The sequence below is a fragment of the Apis laboriosa genome, unplaced genomic scaffold, assembly GCF_014066325.1.
Source record: "Apis laboriosa isolate Shangri-la unplaced genomic scaffold, ASM1406632v1 scaffold56_cov145, whole genome shotgun sequence".
Taxonomy (NCBI): Eukaryota; Metazoa; Arthropoda; class Insecta; order Hymenoptera; family Apidae; genus Apis; species Apis laboriosa.
Genome location: NW_025223765.1, coordinates 816,772 through 832,709, shown reverse-complemented (window position 1 = coordinate 832,709; position 15,938 = coordinate 816,772). Strand labels below are relative to the sequence as shown.

The window sequence follows — 15,938 nt, the reverse complement described above, 5'->3', positions numbered from 1 at the left end:
ATAAAATATGCTTTTAAGCGGAACTTACTATCGTAATAAACGAAATTTCGGTATAGGTCAATTCAATGAATGATTTCACGGTCAGTCACACTTGCCAACAAATCGACAGGAATTATATTAACACCACTACGGGACGTTAAAGTGCACTTCTCTTAACGACTTGCATCACGCACAATTTACGGATATCGATGCTAGGCCTCTTTTCTAAATCAATCTCTTTCAAATTTATATTTCAATTCTTTTATAAAAAAGAACAATACAGATATTGATATATCAATTGTCAATAATTGTTGCTATTCTTTTGATATTTTTATACAATATGATAGGGTAGAAAGATTACAAATATTATTTATATGTCGATATTTTGATAATAGTAAAAAACAAAATTAGAATTGTTTAGGTTTTATTGAATTAAAAGAAAATTATTAAAATAATATATCTAATAACTGATAATATAACCAAGTAAGAAGTAAATAATTCGAATAATTCGAAAAAAACAAAATTTATTATTTTAAAATTCTGTTTTTAAATAAATCTAGTTTGAAAACTAGACTTTCAAATATAAAATTAGTTAATTATTAATGATTGAATTGAAAAGACAATTATTTTTAATGTCAAAATAGATATAAAATGTAATAAATATGAGATATAAAATACATATACATATAGATCAACATCGATTTTGTAAGTACTTGAAAATTTTTTAAAAAAATTTTTATAATTTATTTAATACTTAAAATACATATATAATACTTATTATATATATTATTATATTTTTTATATATATTATTATATTTTTCTTTACATTAGTATTTATTAATTGATTTTTCAATCTTCCATGCATATAATATTCTTTATCTATTTTAGTAATTTTAGATTTGTCTCTTTAACATATATTTACGAATCACTCTGTATAGCCTTCGCCTAGAGAGATGTTCGCGCATACACGAAGGTATAATCGGTCGTTTTATAGTATATGTAGAATAGAGAAGCCTTGCTTGTGCTAGGGACGACGAGTCGGCTTGATCCTACATCTGTCAAGGTACTACTTATTTGGAACTAATTCGATGAATCTATGTCAAGCTATTAAATTTTCTCGTTAGTTAGATACCGTGCCACATTGTTTTGTTTTGTGAAAAAATTAAATTTTCTTATATCATATGTAAAATCTGTGTCACGTTTGAATTATAAGATGATATAATCAATTCAATTAGAATTTGGAATCGATGTTAAGTAGAAGTAAAAAAAAAGGTTTGTAAAGAAAGTAAGTACACACTTAATCTAACCTAACCTCATTTCTTTACTACAAGATGGAGTTTCAGAGACTGCTGATTCCATTATCTCTGATGTTTTTCATTATCTATGTCCTTATTATTGTAATTGTCCTTATTATAATATTGTATTATCTTTTAACATAATTAGATATATATTTTACTAAATAAAAGATATAATACATAGTTTGAAGTATCATATGTAGATATATATTATAACAATTTAAACAATTGCAATTATTCATGATTAAAATAATGATTAAGGCTTATATGTTAATATATATATATTATAGCATATATATATATATATATATATATATATATATAAAAGCTTTAATTATTATTTTAATTATATATATGAAGATATTCATTTATATTTCTATTCAATATATATATGTTCAATAGTATATATATTCTTTTGAATGATAAAATTAAAAACTTTCACTAATTCAAATTAATACTAATCTTCAATTCTATAATATTTCTTTAAAAAAGCAAAAAAATCGCCAAAAATCATTTATATTTGTAAAAACATTACATATACTATCAAAATAAAGATTTATTTAATTTATCAAATTTTAAATACGTATAATCTTTGAACCAATGGATTTCTAGTTCCAAAATAAACATATTTCATTTTATCATCAAATAATATAAAAAAAAATACAAAAAAAATTACATAAAAATGAATCCTTGGAAAAGTTTAGCTGAAAATAATTTTTGAAATACATAGGTTAATATTTAATATACATAATAATATTTTAATGAATAAATTATAGATAAAATACAAAATACTTATATAAAAATAACAAGTTTTCTCGCGATATGTATTCCGGAAATAACGACAGAAGAATTTATTTGAAACGCAGTACACCGATTCGATGGTCTCGCTCGGTCGATGACCCACGGCAACATGCAAATGTATTTGCGGGAATCCTTTTTTTGTATTGGATGCGACCGTGCTCACTGACGAAATCGAATTATATCTCTATATTTCACGGATTGCGCGTTTCATCGAATTCCCTTAAATTCGCCAACGACGGAACGTCTCGTGTGTCTGTCACAGGTTTATCGGGAAATTATTATCAACGCGGCCCAGACATATTTCAATTTCAGAAGATGTCTTCGTTCCTTCTCTTCCTGGAAATAATAAGTTCACTCGATGGAAACTCACGAATGTGAGTTTCTTTGATTTTAGTTAAGAACGAATTCATTAGAACTTATTATATAAAAATTTATGTTTATCTTTGAATTTTGTTATAATTTTTGTTTTATAAGAAATATTATTTCTTATAAAAATAATTTTGGATAAAATTCAGATTAAATTTGGAAGAGATTAAATAAAATTATTATTGTAAATGTTTTACATATTCATTTTGAAAATTCAATTAATATATAATATAATATTAAGAAAAAAAATAATATAATTTATAAAATAAAAAAAATAATGATTAAAAAGTTAAGAAATATCTTTAAAAAGATGATAAAAAAAATAGTTTTTAAACTTTAATGACTTTTTAAACTTAAATGAGAACTAATTTATTTTATGCATTTTGCCTAAATGTAAAATGAGAAATGTTAAGAACTATATTTAAAATATTTAAAATATGTATTTAAAATATTTATATTTTTATAATATAATTAAATAATTTTTGGAAAAATAAAAATTTAAATAATTGATTTCTCATTATTAACTCTTGAATTGTAAAACATAAAATTAGAATATTATAAAATTTAAAATTATAAAATTTATAAAAAAAAGTGTGTTTAATATTTTGTAATTATATATGTGTATATGTTTCTTTATTTCAGAACTATATTTAATATTTTGGCATATTCAAAAAATTTTTTTCTATATAATATTATTTTTTTTAATATTTATTGCATAAATAATATTATTATAAAAAGTTAATTAATATATTTTACAAATTACAATTATTATTAATTCATATCTTTAAATCTTATAAATACTTTATATACACCTTATAAATAGCAAAATTTAAATAATTAAATATATTATAAATATTTAAATTTATATAATTCTTTCTCAAAGAAGATAATAAATTTAGAAATTAAAGATAAGACATTATTAATATTATTAATATATTAATGTAAATAATTCATCATTTTAAATATTTTTATCCAAATAATTCAAAATTATTGCATGAACCATAATTAATTTTTTAATTTAGTTTGCTCAATGATTTTTGGCACCAAAATTGTATTAAATTCTTTTTACGATAAATACTTAGTTCTTTGACAAAGTTCATAACATCATGGCAGATTGCGGAAACTCTTCTCATATAATTCTGTAACTTCGAAAGAGATATCATTTAACTAAAATAAAATATTCAATGTAGAATGGTAATAAAGTTTTAGGAAATTTACATTCATATGCATTTGAAAATTTTCTTCATATGTCGCCAAACAGGATACATTTATACAATATAAAAAGTGCGACTTTTGCTGTCACGCATTTATATGCTTTAGTTATTACTTCACAAATGTATAATCGTGAAGTTATACCTATATAATTATACCTTCATAATTATATCCACAAGATTCTAAGCAACCGGGTTAAATTTTGTATTGTGTACATATGCGTTTTGTGTGCCTATATATTTGCATTCTAGTTTTAATTAAATTGCAACTGTACTCAACAATGTAAATCGGCATACAATTAAAGACAAATTGAAATTTGCATTTACATGAAAATTATTCAGTTATCCTCAATTGATTTTGATTTAAATTGCGTCTTTTTGATAAATTTTGATAAATTTTATGAATATACATACAGAAATATACAATAAATCATTCCATTTTATTGTTGCTATTTATTAAAGAAGAATTAAAGAATTGAATAAATGAAATATGAATTATATAATCTTTTACAAAATATATGATAAATGTGAAGAACATCAAATGTTAGCTTATAAAATGAGATATCAAAAACTTTTTTTTATTAACAATATAATTTTGAAATATTAAATTATTATGATGCATTAACGTTATTTAATGTATCAGTAAAAAGATTGCTCGATTCTTTATATATCATAATGACAATATATCAAATTTGAAAATTCGCGAAATCGATTTGTATAAAATATATATGTAAATTTTGAAAATGATTTAAAAATTAACAAAAATAAATAATAATATGTTATTTAATAATATGTTATCTTTTATTATCTTAAATAAAATTAATAATACTAAATATATATTTCTATTTAATTTTTATTTTTCTATTTAATAAATAAATTGGAATTTGATTTTCATAGAACTTTTCAAAATCATCAAAAAGTCAAATAAATAATTAACTTTATTTTTTTTAAAACCGTATAATTTTTGTTTGAAATATTTTTCTATAATAATTATCGAGATTTTTACAGATCCCAAAATTTATCCATATTAGATATTTGATAAATTTTATGAAAAATTGTATAAATCATAATATAATATATCACTAAAAAAAAAAATAATTCGATATTATTTGATTTATTTATTTTTTCATTTTATATTTTAACCAAATTTTACAAATAAATTACTTATCTTGTATATGATTCATTATATTCAATCAAAAATTTTTAATAAATTTTTTTGTATATATATACAAATTTTAATATTACAAATTTTTTTAATATATATGTATATATATGCAATGCTCTTAATCTTTTTGCAACTACATCGATAGATCACTGATTACTTTGATTACTACACACAATCTAATCTACATTTATCCCATAGACGTAATTCTGTATTTAAATTGAGTTCAATTCCTTTGGATCATGTTGGTTATTCATAACCACTATCCCGAGGGAAATTTGAAAATATATTTGTTTTTAGTGAATAAATTAATCCGAAAGTTAGATCGAATATTTGTTCACATATTATTAATAGTAAAATGATATTTATTTATAAAATTAAATTATTTATAAATTTTTTTGATTTCTTATTTATTTATTTTTATTATTTTTTCATACTTTAAAACATTTTTTTGCTAAAAATGATTATAGAAATTCATTTATAATATCCATTTGTTTATATAATTTTATTTATTTTTTTTTTTTAGAATAATAGAATAAAATATCTCTTTGAAAAGATGAAATTAATCCAAATTTTCAGAATTTTTTTATGTTTTTAATATAATTTTTACTTAGAAATATTTTTAACATCAAGAAAATTACTGTATGTACATTATGTATATTATTCTGTATATATATTAAATTTCATTAAAATAAAAATTTTTAGGTTAAGTAAACTTCCTTATAAGATAGATGTATAAAAATAATCATATATAGTAATTAAAGATATAGAATTTCATCTTTATTAATAACTATAGATGACTATATGAAAACTAATGAAAAATGAAAAATGAATCGAAAGCCATTTGAAGAAAATGTTATATTTTTATGCGTATAAAATTATTTGCTTCATTAGCTCCAAAGTCATTATTCCTAGTGGAGTGATTCTCGATATATATATGTATATTCATAAAAAGTGTTCAAGTAAATAATGAAATTCTGTAATTGAAAACGAATGATAAAAACGAACATAATTCGATATGAAAAGATTTAAAATAAAGTTAAATTTTATCCATTATTTCATTTTTATGAATATTTTATCATTTGTGATAAGTGAAGAGAAAATTAGGTCACACCGCAACCTTCGGAGATTTGCTATGTATCGAGGATATTATAGGAGGACAAGGATGTATCGATATCCGACGAATTTTCTTGATCGAGAAACATGGAAGAGAATAATAGAGCGTAAAATAAAAATCTTCGAAGAAATTTTATTTTACGAACGAATTTTATTAATTTATTATATTTTACGATCGATGATAAAAATTTGGCAAACGATATTAAATTATTTACATATTTGTTATACCTATTTTCGATCGTGAATAATTCACTAAATATTTTTGATTTTCTATGGGATGATATGTAATCCATATATCCGTTATTTTATACGTAAGTAGTCTGTCTGATTATACATACGTATGCACTACTGTGATTGGTAACTGTGACAATCAACCATGTTGTCACAGTTGGATTTTTATTTATTTAAGTAAGCGTTATTGGATATTACGGAATTAAATTTTTATTTATATAATTATTCAAATATATAGTTTCTATTTATATTATTTTAAATAATATTATTATGAAAATAAAAAAATTATTTTTAAATATTTATTATTTTATTTAGTATTTAATTTCTCTATGAAAATATGAGAATGTTTTTTTATGATAAAATGGTCTTTTTACAAGGAAATTTCTAAAAATGCTTATTTTTTTTAAATCTAACAATAAATAAATATATATTCATATTCTTTTTTGACTTTTTATGTCTTAAATAAAATTTTAAAATATACAAATTTGTAAATATTTTTATTTCAAATAAATTTATTTCATATTTTATTTGAAATAATTATTTATTTTGTAAATTGTTTTATTTATTTTAATAATTTTAATATATTATGCCTAATTCCTATAAATATATTGTAAATAATTGTAAATTAACAATAACTAAATTTTTTAGATTTTTAACATGATTCTTTCAGTTTTTATTATAAAATACACTTCTTGTTAAAAAAATTACAAATTATTATATATTTTTTCATTTCATTATGTATAAAAGCTTTATATTCATTCACAAGACATATGAAAATACATATGTCTTGTCTTTTTCATTCTTGTTTTTAAATATAATTGAAAATATATCATGTTTGATCTTATTTTTTGAAAAATATAAAAAATATTTGATAGAAGTTTTGTAAAAAAACAATAAAAAATAAATCACTAATATTATCATTTATACAATCTATTTATATGATATAATATATATTAAAATTTCGATTTTGAAAGATAAAATAAAGATAAAAGTGTATAAAAATATTGATTGAGATTTATTTATTAAGTTAAGTAGTTCAAGTTCACGTTGAATTATAATTGAAACAGAAATAAAAGCAGAAGAAATATCACTTTTATATTGCCACTTCATTCTATCTCCATTTCACTTCATTTAATGCAAACTTAAATTGCTTATAACTTAATAAATAAATCTAAACCGCTTTTTTTATATCAATTTTTACATTTATTTTAACCTTTAGTATTGATTCTTGAGTATATCAACATTCTGCACATGTTCATGTCCGTCTGGTGAAGTTCATATGTTGTGTTATTATATGTGCGATGACCTTAAAGACATGAATGATATCGTGAGGATCGACATGAATACCGAATTCGTTTTGCCGCATAACGTTCGATCGCATCGATTTGTCGTGTTATACCCTAACTCTCTCTTTCTCTGTCTTTTTCTTTGAAACTGTTTCATCTTGGAGCGCGTGACTTCGGAATCAAAGGTTAGGCAGCAATATAACCTCCGCTTGCAAAATGTCTTAATCGATTGTCGACAAAGTGCCGCGTGTACGCGTACTTATATGCAGGAGCTGGTTTCATGTTTGACGATGGACAATTTCATTTCATGACGAATAAAAAAGATTCGAGATCAAAGTTTTACAATCAATCAATAGGAATATTGATTCTTCTGATGTGGTTTGGAGTTTGGAGTTTACATTTTTTGTCGAGAAGAGCAAGAGCACAATGAGCAAAAAAGAAAAAAAAAAGAGGGCCAAGAATCAAGTTGAAAAGAAATGTACTTAATATTAATAAATTGATAAAATTTTAATATTTTTAATTTTTAATTAAACTTTTATTATTATATTTGTGATTAAAAATTCATTATTTTTGATTTTTCTTTTTTATTAATAATTAATTTAATTATTAATATATTAATTTTATATATTAATCTTAATAAATAATTAAACTTTTATTAATAATATTTGAAATTCTTCTTTTTAAAATAAGACTAAATGAATCGATTTCAGTTATAATTAACTTATAAATAAACACATATAGGCAGATAAAATATTATAGAATAAAATGAAAGTTTATATCAGTTGCAATATTACCAAAAATCATAAAATATTTTTATATATCTTTTTACATTATATGCATATATTATATAACAAGTCATTGAAATAAATTCTTTAAATAATTATTATTATATTTGCATTTTATTTTTTATTTTTATCTTAAATATTATTTGTATTTAAAAATTACATTGTATTTGAATTAGTTTATTATTTATTATTTGTTAAAAGAATTTAATATTTAACAAATAAATCATTTGAAAATAATTTATTTTTCAAATATGATTTTATTCGCAAATATTTTTATTTTAAATACATTTATTTTTCATTTTATTTAAAATAATTATTTATTCTTTTTTATTTTTCTTTTTTATTTAAAAAAATGCTTAATGTTAGAAAATAATATACATTCAGAAAATATCAATTGTCAAAATATCAAAATCAATCAATTTTTCAGTAAAATATCACTGAAATAAAAATATTTCAATTAGGTCCATTGTAAATCTCATGAGATAAAAATAATAAAATTAGACAAAATTCTTTTTTCAAATCAAATTTTGTTCTCATTTTTTAATGAAATCACATTCTGTATTCTCATTTTTTAAATTTGATTAAAATTAATATAATAGAAACATTTTTTTTCCAAAATTAATTTTTTTTTTGTTAATTGATCGTTGCACATGATGTTCTCCTTTATATTGTCATAAAACGATCGTGTCGAACGGTCGCGCTTACGGATCATTAATTGTGCTTGGTCACGCTTACGCTTCTCATGAACCCACCTTGTAAACCCTCCATCATAAACTTTTCTTCATTCCTTATACGAACCAATATGTTAGAATACAAATATGACGTAAAATTTTTTTTTAAATTTTACTACACATAAAAAATATTTAATAGTTATTAGTATTTGCATAAATAATTTTAAAAAATGCAACTTATGCAATGGACTAGTCGATCAAACAATTAAAATTTTTTATAATAAATTTTTATAATAAATTTATAATTATAATAATTTTTTATAATAAATTTAAAATATATATCTTAATATTATAAATATTTATAGTAATATTTTTTCCTTTTTAAATAAGTAATAAATTACTAACATATATAAATTAATAACATAATAAATAAATTATTAATATATATCAAAATATATTCTTATTTTAAAATAATATATTTAAAATAATTTTAAATAAAATGTTTATTTTAAAAGCTACAATATCTAAATCCAAAAAAAATTGAGAACCATTTCGAATAATATATTAGTTATCAGTAAAATTAAAATGATACATTTTTTACAATTACAATTTATGAAATATTTAATTTATAAATATATAAAAATGTGTAAAATACCCCTATTATAATATATAAAATGGCATAAAATATTTAAAATTTAATATATATTAAAATAAAAAAAAAGAAAGAGTAAAAAATAAAATAAATTTTTATTTAAATTCCATTTTTTTATTTGTGTTCATAAAAATTTCAATTTCTGCAATCTTAGTCATCACTGATTTTGTCATATTATTGTAATTATTATAACGAAAGCATTAGCTAATCATAGATTTCCTTCCGAATTTATATACTATTTCCACTATTTAGTTATACAATGTTTTCATTGATGAAAATCTGCATTGAATGATATCTTAGCCAGTTTTTTAATAACTAGGAAATAACTAGATTTTTAGAAATAATTAGATAGAAATGTATCGTTTTAATTAAATTATACAAACTTTATCAATTAAAATAACATAAAGAATAAAGCTAAACATAAAAGATCTTCCTCCAATGTTGTTTCAATTAATTCTCAATAAACATTCTTTTTATCGTCTTTTCACGATAACCAATTAGATTTATTTGAAATTGATAAATAATTATATTAAAGAATCTAATTTTGATTGTAATTGTAATTTGTAAATATAGATAATATTAATTTTAATATGTTAATAATAATGTTAATAATAATATAATAATTATGTTAATAATAATAATATAATAATTATAATAATAATTATAAATTATTTGATTATTTATTTATTTCAAATTTATTATTTATTTAATCAAAAAAAGAATAAAAATAATTTCAAACAGAATTAGTAGAAACAGAATATAATAATAATATTGTATCTATTATAAATTATTATATACAATAATTATTAAATTATATATATATATACATATATATATAAACCTGACTCTAATAATTTATTCTTAAACATAGAATTATGGATATTAATGAAATTATATTATTTGAAATACTATTTCAAATTATTTAAAACAATATTTCAAATGTATCTTAGTCAATATCCATATTTTTTATTAATAAAAATATTAATAAATATAAAATAAATATTTTCTGGAATTTTAATCTGTTAAGCCTGTAATACATATTAAATCCATAAACTCGTTTTGAGAAACTTTCAAATTACAGTATTTTAAAATTATATTAAAGTTATTCCAAAAAATAGTTTATTTCTTGAATAATATTTTATAAAATAATTCATACGAAAATTAAATTAATGTAAATATATATTTATATTTAAATATTTTATTTATTACAAATATATATTTCATAAAATAAATTATTTATTTGCTGTTGTAATTTATTATTTGATTTGATAAAAATATCAATTTGATATTGCAACATTAAATATTTATATTATTATTATTTCTTAATAATTTTATTAATATTTATATTATTATTATTTCTTAATTATTATATGCTTACTATAATTATCATCATATTTATTATTCAATATTTATATTGAATGTTATTTCGAGATACCAAATAATCACATATCTTGACTATAAATATAGCAAAAAACAATATAAACAAATATTACATAATATTAAATAATAAATAATTTAATAAATATTAAATAATGCAAATATTATATAAATATTAATTGAAATATATTATTTCATTATTATATTTTATTTATTATTATTATAAATAATTGGTATTATTTAGACTAGAAAAAAAATTTTTGAAATAAATAATTTTATTGAAATATAAAAAAATAATATTTTAAATAAACATTTTCTAATCTTGTCTTTTTATAATATGATATATATATTAAAGTCATACTATTTATGTATTACTGAATGTTATATTATATTATATAAAAAAATATACAAAATGTATAATCTACATATATGTATATGAACTCAATATAATATTTTTAATTTTTATATTAAAATTTTTATATTAAAATTTATATCTTTATATTTTTTTTCATTATTTTCTATTTTTAAATCTAATAAATAATAAATATTATTCTAGAATGCTATTTCCGATAAAATTAATTTGCAATTCAAATATTAACGAAATAGCATTTTAAAATAATATTTAACATAAGCATAAAATTAAATATATGCGATATATCTCATATCAACTTTATAATATAAAGATTTAATACGATTTATGGCTTATTGCAAATTAAAAAATAAAAAAAAAAGATCTTCTAGGAGTATTAATAAAAATAAATAATAAAAACTAAAAAGCGCTTTATAGATTGAAGAATAAAGGCATGCACAAGCAATTTCAAATTAAAATTCTTTAATATTTGTAAATAATAAATTTGCTATAATAAAAATATTGATTTTAAAATGATTTATATGGCCAAAATTAATTATAATAATATTTTAAAATTATATTAAATTCAATTATTAAATGAAATAGTAATTTTAAAATATTTGCTTATGAAAATATTTGTGAAAATACTTCTGTTTTATAATATTTGATTTCAAATTAATTTAAATTTTCCTCAATCTTAATTATTGTCTAATATATTATAATATATATTATAATATATTATAATATATTGTATATCGTCAAAGTCATTACACAGTGAAAATATATATTATGAAAATTATAATATAAAAATTTCATTTAATGTATATATATCAAATAATATTTTGTAATGTATAATATAATAAAAATATAAGAAATAAAATAAAAATGAAAGCTTAATATAATAATGTTTGAATATAATAATAACTACAAAAAAATTTATGCATTATCTTAAATGATGATGAATCACAATATTCAAAGGACTAATTACTTAAAATAAACTTATTTAAAATAAATTATTATTTAAAATAAACTATTTAAATCTATCTCTATATTACGAAAACAAAAAACACTAGCGACATCTATGGTTGATTAATGATGACTAAAGATCTATAGTAACAAACGTGTTAATCGGTCAACTCGTTTATCGCGTAGTACAAGTCGACAATTGTTTCATCAAGCTTTGTTTGCCGTGGCCGAGTTCACGGGAACAGTCACAAGCTTGCAGCAAAGAAAACTGTATACGCGGTGAATGAAAAGCGCATTCTTTCTCCTCGGGGAAGATGCATTTTCTTCGCGTTTCTGACCGCTTTGGGGATATATGGAACAACACGTTAAAGGACGACGCTATAAAAGCGGTCGTGGCAGACTGTGGAAAGGGGACATATAGCTCTTGACTTTCTTTTTTTTTTTTCCAGTTTTACGCCGTCTTTCAATCGCGCAATGAAATTCTACGTGGCGTATGCAGCGCCCTCATGCTGGTATCGAACACAATCGTGTTGAAATATAGATATACTCGAGGTTTTGCAGATCAGAGATTTTATTGGCGATCGAACAAAACGTAACGATACAGTAAAAATTGAAGAGCAATCTTGCAGCAATTTTGCAGCTAAATTAGAAAAATATATTATATATATATAGAATTATAAAATTAATGTTTTAATATTAATCAAAATAATGTTTTAATATTAATCAAAAAAATAATTGAATGATTATTGGTAAATCTTTAAATAATTTTCTTTATTTTTTTGACTATAATAGACATTGATGATATATAAGATATCTGTTTTATTTAAATATAGTGAAATATCTTTTAAGGAAAGAATGTTATACAATATAAGAATATATGAATATATAAGAATAAATATAAGAATATTTTTAGTTAAAAATTGGTGTAATATAATATGCATATTATGATATTTATAAAGTTCTTTTATTTTATTATTCAATATGTATCTTTGTTTGATGTCATTGTACATTGTATGGATTTTAAAACAAAAAATAAATTTTTGGAAAGTTTTATTATTGTAATTGCTTTAAGCATTCTTATTACAATTGTATATATTATTATAATAATTTCCTTTTTCATTTTTTTCTTTTATTTCCTTTTTTATTATTATAAATAATCATAAGAAAGTAAATTATATGAATATAATGAACGAGCAAATAAGTTTTGGTTATTAAAATTTAAATATAACTACAATTCAAGCATATATGTTGGAAAAGTATCGTTGTTTTATTATAGTTTCATGTTAAAACATACTAAATATACTGTATTAACTATTATAGATAATGAAAAATTATGAAAAATATTTTTACATAACCTATAAAATTTCATGAATGATTGATAGATAAAATTTCCAGGAAAGTGTAAAAGAATAATTTTTTTTATTTTTTAGACATATTGTAATATTAAGTGTAGAATTAATTTAGAATTTTTTTGTTAAATTGTTCAAAATTAGAATTTAAAGACTTGCATACAATATGTTACTTGATGAATTGTGTATTATGACTTGTAATTCAATCATTATAATTATTTCAATCGTTCAATAATTACATATTAATACTTATTTTAGTTTAATCGTTATTTGCATATCAAACTGATTCACAAGAAGGGAAAATTAATAATCTTTTTCTATTTTCTATTTTAATCAAAGATTTTTCCATTTTATTCTATTTTTTCTTAACTTGATTTTACTTTATTCTCCATTTAGATCATTTCAAATCAATTATCAGATCAAAATCGTTTTTTTATTAGAAAATTTGAAACTTATCTGAAATTCGTCAAATGTAATATTTATTATCTTAAAAAAATAAAAATATCTTTTTCATGCCACAAAATATGCAAATTTTTATTTCTGAGTAATTAATTAATTTAAAATTTTTAATTTTCTCTTTAATGTGATATATTGAATTATTTTTTTATTCTTAATTTTTTTAATAATTCAAATTATTATAAAATAATATTTTATAATAACTAAATATAACTATAATCACTAAAATTGAAGTCTAATACTGATATTTTAAAAATTTTGATTTCAATAATTAATTCTATTTTATATAAAAAATATAAATTTTTATAAATTATTAAATTGGATACATTGGATATAATATAAATAGAACAATATAGTTTTTTTATAAATAATTATTATATGTATATGTGATATTCTAAAAAAAAAAAAAAATAAAAATACATAAAAAAAAGGCGAATCGAAGATGTTAGATATTCTCTTATAATAGAAAAAAAATTTTAATTAAATTTTAATAATCTGACATACTTGATAATCCGTAATATTAATTATAATTTATATTATAATTATTATATTTATTTTAATAATTATATATATAATAATTATTATATTTATTTATATTTTATGATTATTATTTACACATATATATTTATGTTATTTTTTATTTATGTTATATTTTATATTTTATTTTGTTTTTTTTTAATTATATTATTATAATGATTTATCAAAATTTGTAATATATCGGAATTCTATTTAGATTGTTAAAGTAATGAGTAAAATTTTTTATTAATATTAATTAATTGATATATTAATTGATAATAAATATTTTTGGTTAAAAATAAGAATAAAACGATTAAAGTAAGAATATAAATTCAATTAAATTTAGATTTTAGTTTTATTTTACTATTTATTTATTTATTTATTTATTTTGTGATTGTCATTATTTTATTTATTCATTATTTTATAATAGTTTATATTATATATAATTTTTTTGCAAGCTAAAACGATTATTGTTACTATTTAATTCAAAAAATTTTAGAAATTAAAATTTCTTAAATTTTAGTTTTTAAGAAAATAAATAACATTTAAAAAAAATAATCATTTTATATCGAAAGTTTCGAATTTCGAGAATTTCGAGAATTTCGAGACTATCGAGATATTACAATTCGATAAAAAAGTTTACTGAATATTTAAACTCATCTAAAGACACGAAGCGGTATGAAAAAACGACAAGAATATCACAACGTGTTGGTACTTTTTTTATTCGTCCTTTATTGTCTTTTGTTCATTCCGAACGAATAACGCTGCAACACCGTTCAGACCTTGTGTCGTGGCGAATCTTCCAAACGATTTATCGTTAACGCTGTATAGTCGTTTATAGATACATAGGAGGCGTACAAGAGAGTGAAAGATCTGTTGCACTTACCGGTCTGCCCTTTTCCCAAGGTCTTTTCCAGTCGATAAGGACCAACATATTGATGGGTCTCCTGGGTGTTGGACCCGACGGGGCTCTCCTTGCCCTGCATCGTCGAGCCACTTTCCTCCTGGTCCGCCAGGTTGGCTAGATTATCCTAGAAAAACAGGTTTGCCGACAAGAAACTTCCTCCAAACTTCCTCTTCCGCCACCCACCCACCCACCCAGCCAGCGTATCGGTCTCTTGCTCCTTTCCTTTCCTTTTTTATTTCCTGCTCTTTCTCCTTCTCCACCACTTCCTTTTTCTTTTTCCACCAGCTTTCCCTTCCGCTTCTTCTTTTTGTCCACTCTTTTCTCTCTTTTCTCTCTCTCTCTCTCTTTTGTCCTTAATTTTCGTCACGATCAATCTGTGACGAAGCGTCGTATCGCGTTGTATCGCGTTATCCACGGCATGGCGCGATCGGTGGCGTGATCGCTGTCGTGATCGCTGTCGTGA

The 15,938-nt window shown here is 20.2% G+C and overlaps 1 protein-coding gene across 4 annotated transcripts in view; it reads right to left on the bottom strand.

The window, feature by feature from the left end:
• Positions 1-15,727, bottom strand: part of LOC122717655 (serine/threonine-protein kinase BRSK2) — a 47,086-nt gene extending 31,359 nt beyond the window's left edge. For all 4 annotated transcript variants that reach the window (XM_043941908.1, XM_043941909.1, XM_043941910.1 and 1 more), the window contains exons 1-2: positions 15,667-15,727; positions 15,455-15,599 (exon numbers count right to left, since the gene is read on the bottom strand). In XM_043941908.1, coding sequence (XP_043797843.1) covers positions 15,455-15,554 — 100 coding nt within the window. In that variant the 5' untranslated portion in view covers positions 15,555-15,599; positions 15,667-15,727. The remainder of the gene's footprint in view (positions 1-15,454; positions 15,600-15,666) is intronic.
• Between the last annotated feature and the right edge of the window lie 211 nt (positions 15,728-15,938).